This window comes from Amphibalanus amphitrite, unplaced genomic scaffold (assembly GCF_019059575.1).
Source record: "Amphibalanus amphitrite isolate SeventyFive unplaced genomic scaffold, NRLGWU_Aamphi_draft 000081F_arrow, whole genome shotgun sequence".
In the NCBI taxonomy this organism is placed as follows: domain Eukaryota; kingdom Metazoa; phylum Arthropoda; class Thecostraca; order Balanomorpha; family Balanidae; genus Amphibalanus; species Amphibalanus amphitrite.
The window spans coordinates 537,130-554,130 of record NW_024881577.1 but is presented as its reverse complement, the minus strand read 5'-3'; the positions used below and the strand labels follow the sequence as shown (position 1 = coordinate 554,130).

General features: G+C 51.1%; 2 protein-coding genes across 4 annotated transcripts; one reads left to right on the top strand and one right to left on the bottom strand.

The window, feature by feature from the left end:
* Positions 1-1,550: 1,550 nt before the first annotated feature.
* Positions 1,551-5,395, top strand: LOC122379622 (DNA helicase MCM8-like). Of its 3 annotated transcripts, none has more exons than XM_043361959.1 (2): positions 1,551-1,574; positions 2,741-5,395. In XM_043361959.1, the coding sequence occupies exon 2, from the start codon at positions 2,767-2,769 to the stop codon at positions 5,035-5,037; it is 2,271 nt and encodes a 756-aa protein (XP_043217894.1). In that variant the 5' UTR covers positions 1,551-1,574; positions 2,741-2,766; the 3' UTR covers positions 5,038-5,395. The 3 variants fall into 3 exon arrangements, with proteins under 3 accessions (XP_043217894.1, XP_043217896.1, XP_043217895.1); XM_043361961.1 differs by lacking the exon at positions 1,551-1,574 and adding an exon at positions 1,592-1,630; XM_043361960.1 differs by lacking the exon at positions 1,551-1,574 and adding an exon at positions 1,592-1,654.
* An 18-nt stretch (positions 5,396-5,413) lies between these two features.
* Positions 5,414-15,473, bottom strand: LOC122379623 (zinc transporter 5-like). Its single transcript, XM_043361962.1, has 15 exons — positions 15,010-15,473; positions 11,847-11,909; positions 11,407-11,520; positions 10,997-11,091; positions 10,506-10,625; positions 10,137-10,309; positions 9,644-9,811; positions 9,336-9,439; positions 8,968-9,128; positions 8,413-8,619; positions 7,943-8,099; positions 7,587-7,709; positions 7,044-7,404; positions 6,558-6,686; positions 5,414-6,325 (listed from the first exon to the last, which is right to left on the bottom strand). The coding sequence occupies exons 2-15, from the start codon at positions 11,900-11,902 to the stop codon at positions 6,155-6,157; spliced, it is 2,139 nt and encodes a 712-aa protein (XP_043217897.1). The 5' UTR covers positions 11,903-11,909; positions 15,010-15,473; the 3' UTR covers positions 5,414-6,154.
* Between the last annotated feature and the right edge of the window lie 1,528 nt (positions 15,474-17,001).

Here is a 17,001-nt window from a genome sequence, read left to right as displayed (position 1 = left end):
ATCCTAACTTACAACGTCGGCCCGAGTTGCGGGGTGGTCGGTCTCCGAGGGCGGTGTCGGGGGCGGCGATGGAAACAGCGTATAGGCCAATTCGGGCTGGCCACTTTGTCCCGTCCACTTTGCCCCGACCATATACCATCTGGGACAGAAATATTCCAGCTCAGCTATTAGCGGAGAAAATAGCTTTAAAATTGGTAAAGCACATCTACGATAACCACACAAAGCATGAACGAGACCGCTTAAATACAATTCCAAACGGTTATGGAATAACACAAAATTCAAAAACGTAAAAATGGTTAGTAACCTGGCAGAAATGCCCCATGTGGCCGCTATACAGAACAGAACAATACAGAACAATAGCGATAGGCCGGAAACCCCGGTGTGGCTCATTCGTACGACCGCGAAGAGAAGCATAATTGGTGACCATAAATCGGAACTGACGCCAGCTGTGGAGGGCTAAAACGATGGGTGGACACTTCGCCCCGGGTGGCCGTTTTGCCCCACTCTCCCCTACTCACTGCTTGCACCGGGCACCCGGCTACGGGTGTGCTCCGATGGGAGCTGTCCGCATGGGAGAAAGTTGCCCGTCCAGCCCGGAGCAGGGGTTTGAGGGATGGAGGAGTAGGATTTAGATGTCCTGAGCATGGAAGTGACGGGACGGTACGGTGATTGGCCTTCGTAGCAGCTTCGTAGAGCGGTGGATTTTCGTTGGTATAAGAGCTCAAGCTTGAGTCTCCCGGCGTTCGGTTTATATGAAACTCCTGATGAGGATAGTCGGCGGTTGGTGGGAGCAGCCGCGAGCCAGTTGGAGTCAATTGATTGGTCAGGCCGTGTCCGGCTTTGATGGGCGCGTTGGCGTCTAAATTCGCCCGCTACCTGGAATTGCGCGATGGGGTGGTGGGGACGGGGGTCAAGACCTACGTAGCAAGCTCTGCTCAGCATAGAGTCCGGCTCTGTCAATCTGTTCATCCAATAATTCGTGCTAAATTTATCACATTAAGTCGCAAGTCCTTTGGCCTTTACCATTGCATAATCAGTGGTCCACCAATGCCTTTAATCAGCGGTCGCTAAAAGAGTGAATCACTAAAAGTCAAGAGTCAATCGCTTAAATTGATAATCACTGAAAACGTTTCTTTTAATTTAGAAAATTTAGAAAAATACCCTAGCTCAAATGTTGTACGCTCAAATGACGCTCATTCAGGTGTCGCAGAACCGTCCAAACACACTCCCGCGGTTTGGAGCTGGGTGTCATTCGACTCAGCTTATAATTGTGATATGTTTCGATATGACGCTCTTTTGCGCATATATGCTTATTTCACGACATTTACAATGTAAACAATATATCATAACGTATGCCTCCCTAATACCCTCCAATCATAGCCTTTGCTTCCAGTTCCCACTTCCCATGTTGTAAAATAGAACGAACGGCAGCGGATAAAATACCTTTGTAATTGACGAGTATATGGTAGCAATATGGCAGTATTTTTGGTCAGTGAAAACGACGCTACTGAGACAAAATATGTCTAAGCGCTCCAAATTTCATTTGTATTGATGTTGATGTAGGGTGGATGTAGGTAGGCGTACGGCCTTCTTGGGTAGGCGTCAAATGTTTTGATTTGCATGAATTGCTGTTCATAATTGATATCGTGATTCCGTATGTTTCATACAATTATTTTGTAAAAGGAAAAATAAGGCGTTGAAATTATACTTTCTACCTATCCCTAGCTCCAGCGCTTACTATTTCGGCTGTTTTCACAAGGCATTGTTTCGGTAGTCCGTACCTACCTAGTTAATTCGAATTCAATTGATGATATTTTATGCTTGTAGGTTTTGTGGTTGAGTTCCAAATTGAAATTGAAGGTCAACAATGTCATTGCATTTTTTGCACACATATCACAAATTCAAATAGCAGCTGGTTATGAACAAATATGTCAACGTAGCATATTAACAAAAATGAATTTGAATTGAAATTAGTTTTAATCTTATGCGGATTCTGGGTAGTAAAAGACAGTAATCTGAGGCCAGTCTTACCAATAGAAAAATAGCCGCTTGCCGGAATTTTTTGCCTGAAGACTGTTTCACATACAGAGCGTAAAAGGCAACAATACCCTATCTGCTTATGTGCCCATCGCGTATACATACGATCTGTATGTGAAAAGTGGTCTTAAGGCGAAAAATTCCAGCATGCAGCTATTTTTCTGTTAGTAAAACTGGTCTGTGGTTCAGAATTCAAGATTATACTGTGCCTCTGCCCTCTAGATCCTGATCCATTCACCTATTACCTGATTCCAAATCCAGGCTAGGAAGTAGAAATTTCCTAAACTATTGGTGCTGTTTGTCCCTGGATTCGGGAATAGTGCAGAACAGTGTAACAGAATAGCATAATTGAGAGTGTCAGTATTTACTTGGTTAGATATGATGTTACCTAATCCTGATTCCATCACACTCTAATGCTGTCAAATATATTGATATGGTCTAATACTTTTGCATCATCTGAATCTCAAATAAATGAGGCAGATATCAGTCCTCCTCAAACTGAATAAAGTAAATAGATTAATGTATAGAGTTAGGACTAAATAGACCAGTTTTGGATTATCCGTTTATGCAATTGCTCTTATTTCCAAGTGGGCTATCAGGCTGAGGAAAGAGCAAATAATGACATTGGGAAAACAACATTTTGAAAACTTCATCAGTTATCTTGTGAAATATTTACACTGGCTCACTTCCCTTAATTCTACAGAGACTCCGATCGGCTCTATCACTGTGATGACGTCTCAGGCGGCCGGCGCTGCGTTCACGCCCGTTGGGTATGACCTGTATCTGGAGGGCCGGGACGACCTGCCCGTCTCGGAGGTGGTGCCGCGGCTGCGGGCGCTGATGGCGTTCCTGCGCGCTCAGCAGTACAGCCTGGACCGGGTGGCCGCCGCCGGCAGCTTCCCGGTGCCGTACCCGGCGCTGGTCGCCGACGCCGGTCTGCAGCAGCGCTGGCACGGCCAGCTGGAGAAGGCCGTGGCCGGCGAGCCGGAGCTGTTCATCAGCCTGCTCGGACTGGCCATGTACCAGCTGCTGCACGAGGAGGCGGCCGAGACGGGCGGCGCGACAGCCGACCGGGTGCCGCGCGTCGTCGGCCGCCTGCAGGGGTTCACCCCGACCACTAAGGTGCGCGCCGTCAAGGCGGCCAGCTTCGGCCGGCTGCTGGCCGTCAAAGGCACCGTGGTGCGCGTCAGTAACGTCAGCCCCCACTGCCTCAGCATGGCCTTCGAGTGCACGGCCTGCTTCGACGTGCGGCAGCACGCGCTGCCGGGCGGCCAGTATCAGCTGCCGAGCCGCTGCGAGCGCTGCAACGGCACGCAGTTCCGGCCGGTGAAGTCGTTCAAGACGACGCGCACGGTGGACCGGCAGACGTTCCGACTGCAGGAGTTCTCCGAGGAGGACTCGGCCGACAGCGGCCGCGTACCGCGCTCCATCGAGTGCGAGCTGCTCGCCGACCTCGTGGACGCTTGCGTGCCGGGAGACATCGTCTCCGTCTGCGGCGTCGTCAAAACGTTCGACGAGCCCACCGGCAAGGGCAGAAACGCAAACAAGAACATGCACTTGCTGTACATCGCCGTCAACAGCATTAGCAACGTGAAGGCGGGCGGCAGCAGCAAGGGCACCAGCGGCATCCAGTTCACCAAGAAGGACTACTACGCCATCACGGAGGTGCACGACCGGCCGGACACGCTCCGCCTTCTGGTGCAGTCGCTCTGCCCGGCCATCTACGGACACCACATGGTCAAGGCTGGCCTGCTACTGGGTCTCTTCGGCGGCACCACGCGACCCGCCGGCGGCGCGCAGGAGCTGCACGTGCGCGGCGACCCGCACGTGCTGATGATGGGCGACCCGGGCCTGGGCAAGTCGCAGCTGCTGCAGGCGTGCGCGGCTGTGGCGCCGCGCGGGGTGTACGTCTGCGGCAACACGAGCACCACGTCCGGCCTGACGGTGACGCTGACACGGGAGAAGCACAACGACTACCTGCTGGAGGCCGGCGCGCTGGTGCTGGCCGACCAGGGCACCTGCTGTATCGACGAGTTCGATAAGATGACGGCGCAGTACCAGCCGCTGCTGGAGGCCATGGAGCAGCAGAGCGTCAGCATCGCCAAAGGCGGCATCGTTTGCACCCTGCCGGCACGCGCCTCCGTATTGGCTGCCGCCAACCCCAGCGGCGGGCACTACGACCGCGAGCGCAGCCTGGCCGATAACCTGAAGATGGGCGCCGCGCTGCTGTCACGGTTCGACCTGGTGTTCCTGCTGCTGGACCGGCCGGACGGCGCGCTCGACAGCCTCGTCTCCAGCCACATCATGGCGCTGCACGCGTCGGCCAGCGGTCGCTCCAGCTCTCTGGACACGAGCGCGGCGGCCTCGGCCACTCCGGCCGCCGACTGGGACCCCGAGCAGCCGCTGGTGGAGCGGCTGACGGCCGCCGCCGCCGAGCCGGGCGCCGTGCTGCCGCCGCCGCTCCTCCGCAAGTACATCGCCTACGCGCGCAAGTACGTTCACCCGCGGCTGTCCCCCGAGGCGTGTCGCACCCTCCAGGACTTCTTTCTGGACCTGCGTGCGCGCCACCAGGGCGTCGACTCCACCCCTGTCACCACCCGTCAGCTGGAGAGCCTGATCCGACTCACCCAGGCGCGCGCGCGTCTCGACCTCCGCGAGGACGCCACGGCCGCGGACGCGCAGGACGTCATCCAGCTAGTGCGGTTCTCGATGGGAGCAGGAGGTCTGGGCGGTGACGACGCGGCCGCCGAGTACCCGGTGGCGCGCGGCCGTGGCGGAAAGCGACGCGGCAAGTCCGGCCGACTGAAGGTGTTCCTCAGTGCCGTACAGCGCAACGCCGAGAGGCTCAACAAGACCGTCTTCACCGAGGACGAGCTGCGGCAGGTGGCACTGCAGGCCGGGGCGGGCGCCGACTGCTTCCGGGAGTTCCTGGACATGGCGAACCAGGCCGGGCTGCTGCTGAAGAGGGGACCCAAACTGTATCAGGTGCAGGCGGACTGAGGCGTTTAGGGATCTGGGAATTCATATTTGGAGCATATAGAAACGCCCAGCGGGAGACATGCAAGCTGATTCTTCTCAGCTGACCCGCGCGGATGGGCAAATGGACAAACGTGCTATCCCGTGAAACGATATCTGATAGATCCACATCAGACCTCGCGTGGGCTGCGGAGCGCGGTGAAAGTTATTGACCATTATCGTCATGGCCGTTAAAGTGTTCTCGAAGCTGTGATATTGCATTACATCATGCTGTTGTTGTTATGGAAACGTACGCATTCGCTCATCGTTTTTATTGTGTTCATTTCTCCCTAACTAAGGTAGCTTATCAAAATATAAAGAAATAGAAATGTTTGGCTTCATATCTCGAAAGGTCCTTGCATACAAGACTGGTATGTATTGCTCCCGAACACATGGATGAGATTGCAATGAAATATCGCGGCACCTCTGATGACGAGGCGACTTACGCCATGTTAGTGACATACACATGACACAAATGGCATACACTGATACAGGACGTCACCAACCCCGCCGACCCGAGCCTTGTCATGTCATAAATACGCACGATCACCCAATCATGTGCAGGAAACCATTCTGACGCCGCGGCGCTGCATTTTGTGGACCGTCCAGTCGACAAAAAAGCACCGCGGATGCCACCTTTTTGGGTTAGCATCTCAGGTTGTGAACGCTAGCCGAGAGCGGCAATCACTCGGGCAACTACCGCGCAACAGTATAAAGCTCCAACGCAGCGCTGATCACTGACCAATGACCATATCACCATAGTTAAGCAGTCGACCATTCAGTGTCTTCGGACATTTCCAAGGCAAGGAACGTCTCTATCGCTACTTACCGCTCACAGGTCGCCTTATTTCCATCAATGACAAACTATCACTAACATCCCCGTACATTGCACGACACCACGCACATCAAACGGTGCTCAATAAAACTGGTGCATGAATCAAACTAGCAGCAACCATACTTTTGGCAACGACTTATTCAATCACCCAGTCATCACCAAGCTCTCGCTTCTCACTCGTTCGCACATTTTGATAGGACGAATCAAGCGTATTGGTTCTGTCTCCAGGGAGACCCTGTCGTTGGTTTTACCTACTCACCCGCAGCGCTATATCGATTTGACCGCCGACAGACCGTCGGTGGGGTCGAACATGGTGGCTCGGTCGACCAGTCCCAGCCCGTAGCCTGAGTACTGAGAGCTCTTCTTACTGACAAACTCTGGCTTTTCCACCTGTACTGCGAACGTGCTGAACCCCAGCTGCCTGAACACGGACGTTACCTGAGGGAGGGAGGAATGTCAGACAAGTGAGAAGGAGGTGTCAGACCAAAGGAGGGAGAGGGGAGTGCTTAAACGGGCGGCGGATGGGAAAGAGAGCCGGGTAAGGTAATTTTTCGCCAGTTTTTACGACACATTTACACATCTCACAAAGGCCGGTATGGCAGTACGTAATCCACAAGAAAAAAAAAACACGTAAAACACGACAGCCACCTACCACCACAATCTGACTGACCTGTCCGATGATGGTCTGCTCGCTGGCCGTCTCCTTGACCTGCACGTGCAGCGTGCCCACCCAGTGGTCGGCCGAGTGGCTCCAGAAGTGCGGGTCGCTGTAGCTCTGTACTCCTTCCAGCAGCAGCACCTGCCGGGTGGACGGCGTGGTAACGCTCAATGGAATGGGGTCATAACTGAGTCATGGGCGGGCTGTTGAATCACTCAGCATGCTCGGAATTATTCAGAAAGGTGTTATCTATGCACACAGGTGCTGTCAATTATTCTGCAGCATCTGAATTATAGTACCCAATGATTCGAGAAATTACAAATGTTGCTCATTCAGAGACCATAATCTTCATCTTCATCTGACATCTGGCTGATAAAAAGACATAACAAGGTCAGTCAGCGGCTAGTTCGTCTGCCGACTGCCCGGTCACCAGAAAACTAGTTTCCCGCTCCTTCCGCCCTTGTGTCGGGCCTCTATCCCCCTCCCGTATCGACCTACCTTGTCGAGCGCCTCTCGGAGCTGTCGGTCCCTGCCGGCGGGCGCGCGCAGCACCAGCACCAGCGCCGTCTGTCTCAGCAGCGGCAGCACGCTGACCACGATCAGCACGGCGATCAGCGCCGAGCAGACGGGGTCAGCGGCCAGCCAGCCGGCGTGGCGGACCAGCAGCGCCGACACCAGCACGCCCAGCGAGCCCAGCGTGTCGGCCACCAGGTGCAGCCACACGCCGCGCAGGTTGGCGTTGGGAGAGTGACTGTGGCCGTGCGCGCCGCCCGCGCCGTGTGAGTGACCGTGAGCGCCGCCGAATACCAGCAGGCCGGCCACGTTCACCAGCAGGCCGAGCACAGAGACCGTGAGTAGTCTGAGGGGAGGGAGAGCGGTCAGCAATCTGATAGGGGAGGGTTAGCACTTGCCAGAGGGAATTATCACACCAAACGTATACGGTAGGCAGTGAAAGCACCGGAACAGAAGTTTCCCCCCCCCCCCCCTCCATCCCGCTGACAGCTCCCGGCTGTAACAGGCAAACTACCAGTCGTCCCTCACCGGTCTGTTTTGATGTCCGGCGGGTCGAGCAGCCGGCTGACGGCCTCCATGAACACCATGTAGGCCACCACCAGCAGGAAGAGCGCGTTCACAAAGCCCGACAGCACCTCCACGCGGCCGTACCTGAAACGGGGAGCGTCAGTCGACTGTCTTAAAATGTAATGAACCTGATCTTGTCATGGATGAGCAGCGAAATAAGACATGTGCGGGAGACACGCACGTGATGGCTCAATCGCTCACCAATTAATTATTTGAATACTCATAAAATAAGATGAAGATATAAGATTAGAGGAAGGCCACAGCCCACAGCCAACAGCAGCAGCTGCCAGAACACTCTGGGTTTACCCGCCTCTTACCCGTAGGAGAACTGTTTGCTCGGTTTCCACTGGGCGATCACAGAAGCGGCCAGACCCATGGCCAGCGCCGAGCAGTCGAACAGCATGTGAAACCCGTCCGAGATCAGGCTCAGACTGTTGGTCCACACGCCGTACGCAAACTCCACCAGCATAAAACCTGAGGAAACACGAGAAGTGCTGGCGACATTACTGTCTACTGATGTGTTAAAATTCATGACTGGCGGTGTGAGATAAGGGTCAAACTCACAATCCATAAAATCATCTATCAGCTGTCCATGCAGCATCGGTACTTGGTAGCAAGTAGCAACAAAACCAATTGTAGGTACGACACAGCAGTACAACCTGAGGCAGTACAACCTTACAAAAAAAAAACTGATAGAATCGTTCTGTCCTCCAAATACCCTAAAATGCCTCAAAATTTTCCCCATTTCATTCAACCACAAGCCATCCTTCTCCTTCCACCGGCCTACCTCCGTTCAGAAGGAGCAGGTAGAAGATCCGTTTGCTGTTGGGATCTGCCCGGACGCGTCTGAGCGCCATTCGTATCGCAGCCATGGCCGACACGGAGCCCTGAGGTAACAGTGACGAGGACAGACTGTAGAGGGGCAGGCCGCCGGCCGAGAACCCCACCAGCTGGCCGCGGCCGCCAGAGCCCGACGACGTCAGCGCGAACGTCGCTGTAAGGGGAGCGGGGATCAGCCGTCACACAGGGTGAGCAAAAAGTGTGGGGAATGGGGTTATCAGTTGTTGGCCTGGTGAGAGTCTGAAGAATGTTTGATGTATAATGATGACGCAGATGACAAAAGAACTATATAATCTGCGAGAACTTGCTCTTTGTGTACTCATAATACGTCTCATCAAATCTAGGTTTTTTTTAAGTGGATAATTGAATGCAGTTTCTAGCAGTGAGAAAGCCGACGTACGACCCACACTGCCATTCCCAGCTGCCAATCAGCTGGCACCACCCTGACCACTGCCGTGCTTCTCTCCCCTGCCCCGTCCGACCTCCCACCCCACCGACTGACCTGCCATGAAGAGCAGCGCGCTGGCGATCACCCCTGCCGAGAGGCCGTGGTGCGGCTGGTCCGAGCCATCCACGGCACCAGACTGGGAGAGCCAGCTGAGCGTCAGCGCCAGACTAGTCTGCACCAGACAGGCGACCCGCGCCAGCTGCGAGCCGTCCAGTCTGGGGGAACGGAGGACAGGGGTTAGGTCAGAGTCTGGGGTAGCTCACAGGATAGTAACGTTAGATAGCGAAATCAAGGCCCAAACTAATCGAATTGAGGTACCTATCTTATATCTTCACATATCTCCCAAAGACCAAGACACGTCTCTTCTGGTTCGTTTCCTACCCCGCTCGTTTTCCGATATGAAGAGCAACTAAACCACCAACCTGTTGGCGCTGATGGACTCGACGTAGAAGTCGACGACGTACAACATCAGCGCCAGCATGACCAGCGTCGGCACGTAGCTGGTCACCGACTCCACCTGAGACTCCTGGAACCGCCGCGGGAGAGGTTACATGGCGGAGAGGAGTGGTAGACGGCGTTTCTATGCCTATTACGATACCAGGACAGCGTATACAGCTGTAGCCTCCCTAGCTCCACCATGGAGTGAACACACACCCGTATGAAGCAGGACAGGAGAGCTAGCGGCAGCAGCAACGCCATCTACTCCAGTGTATTGATTCCCCATCCCCACCTGTATGAAGCAGGAGAGGAGAGCGAGCGGCAGCAGTAGCGTCGCCTCTCCCAGTGTAGTGACCGTCTGCAGACGCTTGGCGCCTCCCACCTCCACGGAGAGTTTCCGCCCGGCGTTATTGTAGGTGATTCGCAGCGCCACGCAGAGCAGCAATAACACCACGCCGCCCTAGGGAGGGAGAAACGGATGGGGTGAGACGGGTCCCCGTAACAAGACAGGACAGCAGCACCACACCGACCTGAGAGGAAGAGGCGGCTGAGATGGCACGTAAAACCACAAGAACGTCATAAGCAAATTAAGTCTAACATTAAACCAATTTTAAATTGGTGGTCGTAGCAAAACAACAACATATAAGAGGTTCATTGACACCTCCAATCAGTGCTAGTTAACACTTCAACGACTAAGCTTCCACGTTCCTATAATGAGTATAGCCTTCACGACAGCCACTCGACAAACCATGACGGCCACTGGACTATGTATTGCACGTACATACCTTGTGGTCGGCGACGGCCAGCGTGCCCAGCAGGTGTGAGGCCAGCAGCGGCAGACCGACCCGCTGGCCGGAGCCGTCCGGTACGTCAGACACGTCATTGTCAAATAGCAGCAGCGCCAGCACGGCCAGGACGAAAAACACGGCTCCGCGCAGCCGCGACGGCGTGCGGTTACCTGTCGGAGGGGAGAGGGAGAAAGGGGGTTATACAGAATTAACTGTCATCGGGTGTTAAAATACTGTGTAAAAACCTACTAAGACAGGTTTGCAAGATTAACCTCCTAGGATTATGATAAATAGCATGGGACAGCGAACACCGAAAGTGAGATCACCAAGTTAACCCATAACAGAATTTAGCACTTCGTCACTCACCTGAGAATATGGTGACCAGGACGGCCACGGGGACAGCGTCGAGCTGACCGTACAGGAGCACGGTCCTCAGCGGTCCGCACAGCGTCAGGCCGTACAGCCACAGTATGGACAGGCCGATACCTGGAAACGATTATTTGGCCCTTGACAACATGTGGGAATGGATGTTTGAGAGGCACAACACTGTAGTGATTGTATTGGCATATTTAGCAACTCAACCTTCCTTGTGTTACATCTTAGGACAAAAAATGAACAACATGCAGATGAGCACAGCCAAAAGCAGCCTTGAAACAAAATATCGAACTGGTAAGAACTGGTCATCGTAACCGGTAAGAGAATCGAAAACGGCCGAGAATCCTTTTTCATTAACAGCAAATCTGGCCTTGCTCTCTCCTCGGCAAAAATACGACCAAGCAACCACTTTGTGACAGGAGGAAAGGGTTCCAAACTATGCAGCAGAGGGGTGGGCGGTAGCAGACGACAAAGAAGCGTACCTGCCACACATCTCCGGACGATCCTGATCTGAAGAGATCGGCTCAGCGGCTGACCGGCGAATGGCTTCTGAATGGCCACCAGGCACACAGCCGCTCTGCAAAAACAAACAAATGTTTAACTTAGTTCTCTGCATGGGGATGATGAGGCGAGTTTATCATATTATTGACTGCATGCTAGAAACATCCTAATATTTGGATATGATGACATATAAAACTTACTATTGCTTTGATAGTGAATTTCTGGTCCTATAGAGGTAAAATATTACAGTACAATGGTTTCAATCTGTCTTTATCTAGATAATTACTTTCTTTCTTCCTAAGCTTGCTGGTTAGCAGGTAGGTATTTATTTTTATATCACTTATTTTTGTACCATAAAGTAGCAAAGCAAGAAGAAAATGTCATAACTCACATAGATTTTGTGGTGAAGAGCACTTGAAGAATTGGAAGACCAAGAAGGGAGGAATAAAGAGAAATTATTCCAAAGACAAACAGGGCTTTTCCCAAGGCCAGAAAACCTGTTGCCCTGAAAAAGATGTTGCAAATTTGCAATATGTTATTTATTGTCACAATACAGTCAGAACACAATAAGGCATTACACAAACACATATTTGAATAAAATGATTGCATATTACCTACATTTGATTGGCAACATCAATTTTGACCATCAAAAGTAAAGAAAAAAAGCTCAATATCAAGTTGGCATGAATAGCAAAGAACACTTGTTTGCAAGTTAACAAGACAAGGTTGATGTAGGTATATTTCTTAGTGAGCATGAAAATCAGTGCTTTAAGCTTGTAAACATCCCTCAACAAGTCAACATTAAAATAACAGACAGGTAAAGTCACTTACCAATGAGCTGCACCCAGACTGCTAACCACATGATCACTTGAAACTGATTTTCTCATCTCTTAGCTGGAAAAGAGGTGGTATCAAATATAACTATTGTATGCAAGTCTAAGATTTACACCTGTTATATTACGATTGTTTACATTAAACTGCAACAAGATCAGCAACACAAAATTAGAATTAACTTCCCTTAGTGAAAATCCATGCAGTTCACCTAAATGGCAATAAAAAGTTATCATCACATGCCAAACAGAGAGTTGGAGGTAGGTTTGTATATCAAAGTCAGGTAAGAACTTAAAAAAGAAGCAGGATGTTAAAAGTTTGCATCAAAAGCATAAAAATGCCTCTTTAGTCCAGTCGGGGAAACTATGGCAAAATCTGCTATTTTTAGCAGTCTGCTATTTTTAACAGAAATCTGCCAAAAATGGGTACGCATGTGACGTCATCGTACCCAATTATAGCAGATTTGGGTGGAGCCCCATACAAAAGCAGATCTGCACCCTAATTGAAGCAAATGCGCATCAAATGCCTGGCAGGTTCATGATGAGAATAGTGCTGCAAATGTCCTCTGATATTTTTGTTCAGATCCGACTATTTTTAAATAATGAATTTGAAAATAGTCGGATCTGAACCAAAATATCAGAGGACATTCTCAGCACTATTCTCATCATGAACCTGCCAGGCATTTGATGCGCATTTGCTTCAATTAGGGTGCAGATCTGCTTTTGTATGGGGCTCCACCCAAATCTGCTATAATTGGGTACGATGACGTCACATGCGTACTAGGGTGGCACTTAAAAATCAATTTTTGATTTTTAATGCGTGCGGGTGGTTTTCCGGTTCCATTCCCGTAAAAAATAAGGGAGGCAAATTTTTGTGGGAAAATATTGATGTTTAGAGGTCGCGAATCAAGGTCAAAATTGAGATTTTGGTAGCAGATTTCAATATCATTAAAATCGTTTTTGACATTTCTATTACGCTGTAATCGGATGATAATAAGGCATTTCTTAGTCATTTTCATATTGTTTATTGATATTCCATGCAGCTTCGGTCACGCCAGAACGCTGGTCTATGTGCTCCACTACTCCAGTTCCTCCTCTTTAGTAGATTATTGGCGCCTCATTGGAGGAAGGGGTATCATGGGCAACGGGCACCCAGATCACTTTGTGTGTAGCCTGGTTAGCAATTGCAGTCGATCTTCGGGTGTCAGGTTAGCGTTTTCTGTGATCTTTTCAACAACATGGAGGAAGAACTGGCGCTAATCTTTGTCTTTCATCAGTGTCAGTCCTACATAAGCGCCATACCGCGCCTGGTGAAGTCATTGACCACCCGCAGCTCCCGGACTACACGAGCTGCGGTTTGGTAGCTGCTGTCCTCCCAGTGACCTTGGTCATTGATGATTAGCCCCGCGTCCAGATCGTGTATCCTTGAGAGCTTTTTGAACGATGGTGTGAGGAAGCTCGCGAGCCGCGAGCGTCTCGGTCGCGAGAGCGGTGTCCACTTTAGACTTATGGGGCGGGTCCTAGTCCTCCCTTTCCTACAAGTCTATTGCCCGCACCATGTCTTGATTGAGCCCGAGGGTCGGGGTCTAAAAGCTCCAGAGTCACCAGCCGATCACTCAAGTACTACAGGTGACGGCCGAAGACCGGGACTCCAGTTCCTAGTCCCCCAGCGCTGTGAGCATGGCCTCCTGTGCTAGTTTTGGAACGGCGAGGAGCTTGGCCACCCCAATCCCTCCCCTCCCTATCACCAGGACCTAGAATCGGTCGACGCTCCTTCTCTCGCGGTTCAGGATTCGTGGTTCAGCCGGAGTCGTATCCTTAGTTCCGTGCCGCAGTTGATAACAAGTTCACGTGTTCTTCACACATTACTGATTACGGTTGGGCAGTTTGGCCCGGTCGAGGCCAGTTCACTGTTGGGGACGTCCGCTCGCCTGCATGCGCTTGGGAGTGTGAGTCGACGTTTCTCTCTCATGGTCGCCATCGTCAAAGACGTTCCCTCCTTGTGCGCGCCGCAACGGCCGGGTAAGTCTGTTGCTGGCACTGGCACTATAGAGTCTGAAGAAGCGCCCACGGAAGAACATCCCGAAAGCACAATAAACCAGTGCAGCTCAATGCACACTCTCGTCTCTGTTTTCGCCCGCCGGCGATAGGCTGACTCCAACTTCTTCACATTCTCTTTGACAGAAAAGGAGCATGTCTCAAAAACCGGTAGAACCGTGGGGCACGTCCTCCCTTTGGAACAGGAGTCACTCCCCACACTAATCAGTCCCCCTTTGGTCACTCCCCACACTAATCAGAGGATATGACCTCCACTGTGAGAAGGCACCGGTCGCAGGCCAAAACAGGCCTGACATGGGTAAAACAACCCCAGATCAGACCTGTCTTGGCCTGACCTGGACTGGCTACGATCGGCCGGAAGTGATGGGATAAATAGTAGTTATACAAATAAAGGTCAAAATACGTCGGAAATGACGCTTAATGACCACATATGTCATCCCAAATAGGTTTAAAGTAGTTTCCGAAAAGTTGATTTTTTCCCCAAAACTGCCAACTTTGAACTCAATTCGCGACCCCTAAATATCAATATTTTTCAAAATCATTTTGCACACATTTTTACGGGAATGGAACCAGAAAACTACCGGCACGCCTAAAAATCGGATAACATAAAATTCACCCTATTGCTAAGTGCCACCCTAATGCGTACCCATTTTTGGCAGATTTCTGTTAAAAATAGCAGACTGCTAAAAATGGCAGATTTTGCCATAGTTTCCCCGACTGAGTCTTTTGTATGATTTCTATTCACAACTGACAATGTTGAATACATATTTATGCATCATACCACAATCATGTCTTATTTAATATAGGAACCTATTATTATTTTCCATGGATTTACTAAATTAAGTTTGGACAATTGAGACACTAACTAATTTGTGAATTGATTGCTCGCATGCCAATGAAGCGAGTCACACAGGCCAAGGCCTGGCCTCTCCTGCAATAGATCAGAAAATTCCGATTCAATCAAAATCATTCAATTTGGACTTTGGAAGCATAGGTTCAGCATAACCAGCGGCTGGTCTCGACTCTCGAGTGCACCCATCAAAGCCCAAGCAGTCTCAGTCTGAAGCAGTCTTATCTGCCCCATTCATCCATATTTAATTACCTACCTTGTTTAGACAATTTCCAATTGTTTTTCAATATCAATTCGAAGAAAAATGGCATCAAAACAGTCGACAGAGAACACGACCGTGGCGGTGGATGAGTTCAAGTTGCGCCAGTCTGCAAAACGTGGCACGTGCACGCCCGAGGTGCGCCTAGATTTCTGGGAATGCACGCCTGGGATACGCCTGGGCATTTCCATTGCACGCCTGACGGGTGCTAAGAGCGAGCCCATCCCCATGTAATGCGAGCCCAGCTTTCATACCACAAGTAACCCAAAAATCCTTAGCGTATGGAATTATTAAAATGACAAACTAAACTTTTTACTTCATTCTCAATTTACACATTTATTTTGTTATGGCTCAAATAACCATATCCTATTCGAACTAAGGTCTTGTCATATGCGTTTGTCGTCAATCTTTGTTCAGTCTATCTGGCATAATGGGAGATATCTGTTATCAGTGACAATAAACGGGTGCGCTTTTCGCCAACAAGGACGACTATTTGAGCATTTTCTTAGGCTGATTCCCTGCTCCAGTCTGTGTCAGAGATCGATAAGTCACAGTCAACATCCACCAACAGCGGGCCGATCACTGGGGCAAGTCTAAGCAGGACTAGCACTGCATCGAACGAACGCCGCCACATTGCAAATTGACGGGGTGTATCGACATGGGGTACTCCGAGGCTTTCTGTCGGGTGTGTCAAAGTGAGGCGGTTAGCTGCGGTACCGCTGCTCGCGCGGAACACGCCTCCAGCTGCAAGGAAACATCTACGATCAACCTCACCATCTACGGCGAGACGATGTGGTGTAAGTTTTCATTCCTGCCTTGACATCAGGGTTTAATTTAACGAAGTATGTAATTGGTCAGATGTGTACCTTCAGACCAATTCATAGTTTGAGACACTGCCAAACCCACTGGGTATCACAGCTCATCATTCCAGACTTAAGAAGACAGTTTGGTGTGTCATAGAACATATAATCAGCAGCGTCCACGAACACCATCCCTGTCAACGGAATGACCATTGAGATCTCTTTGTAGCATGTCTGTTGCTCCTTGTCCGTTAGCCGGAGGCGCGGTAAACCCGCAGATCACCTCAACACTGGAGTCCATACCGGCGCAGCAGGTCTGCCATCGAGCCGCTCGCCTCCCACCCAGCACGGAGACCACGCAGGGCCGGCAGCCGGGTAGCGCCGAGCAGCGCCAACACGAGGCGGTACCGCAGGAAGACCATCAGTGTCGCCTCCTCCGCGCCCCGGTAGCGCCAAAAAAAGAAATCTGTTCAAAACAGCAAAACAGTGTTTTGCTGTTTTTGACCGTTGTGGCCTTTGGCAGCCATTCTATAACTCAGGAACTACTGGGCCGATCGGGACGAAAACACCACCAATCGATTCAGCGTATGCGATTTCATCAGCTGTTTCGAATGAGGTCATCTGAGGTCACCATATTCGACACGGCTGATGAAATCGCATACGCTGATTCGACTGGTGGTGTTTTCGTCGCGATCGGCCCAGTAGTTCCTGAGTTATAGAATGGCTGCAATAGGCCACAACGGTCATGTGACCTCCCAAGGTCACCGAGGTCACCTGAGGTCACCATATTCGAAACGGCTGATGAAATCGCATACGCTGATTCGACTGGTGGTGTTTTCGTCGCGATCGGCCCAGTAGTTCCTGAGTTATGGAATGGCTGCCATAGGCCACAACGGTCATGTGACCTACCAAGGTCACCGAGGTCACCTGAGGTCACCATATTCGAAACGGCTGATGAAATCGCATACGCTGAATGGACTGGTGGTGTTTTCGTCACGATTGGCCCAGTAGTTCCTGAGTTATAGAATGGCTGCCATAGGCCACAACGGTCATGTGACCTCCCAAGGTCACCGAGGTCACCTGAGGTCACCATATTCGAAACGGCTGATGAAATCGCATACGCTGAATCGACTGGTGGTGTTTTCGTCACGATCGGCCCAGTAGTTCCTGAGTTATAGAATGGCTGCCA

Excerpts from the sequence above, each read along its gene's own strand:
- LOC122379622 (XM_043361959.1), top strand. The coding sequence starts at position 2,767 with ATGACGTCTCAGGCGGCCGGCGCTGCGTTCACGCCCGTTGGGTATGAC.
- LOC122379623 (XM_043361962.1), bottom strand. The coding sequence starts at position 11,902 with ATGAGAAAATCAGTTTCAAGTGATCATGTGGTTAGCAGTCTGGGTGCA. Across the intron at positions 11,092-11,406 it reads CTCTTCACCACAAAATCTAT|AGCGGCTGTGTGCCTGGTGG; the intron begins GTGAGTTATGAC and ends TTGTTTTTGCAG. Across the intron at positions 8,620-8,967 it reads CGCGCTGCTCTTCATGGCAG|CGACGTTCGCGCTGACGTCG; the intron begins GTCAGTCGGTGG and ends CTCCCCTTACAG.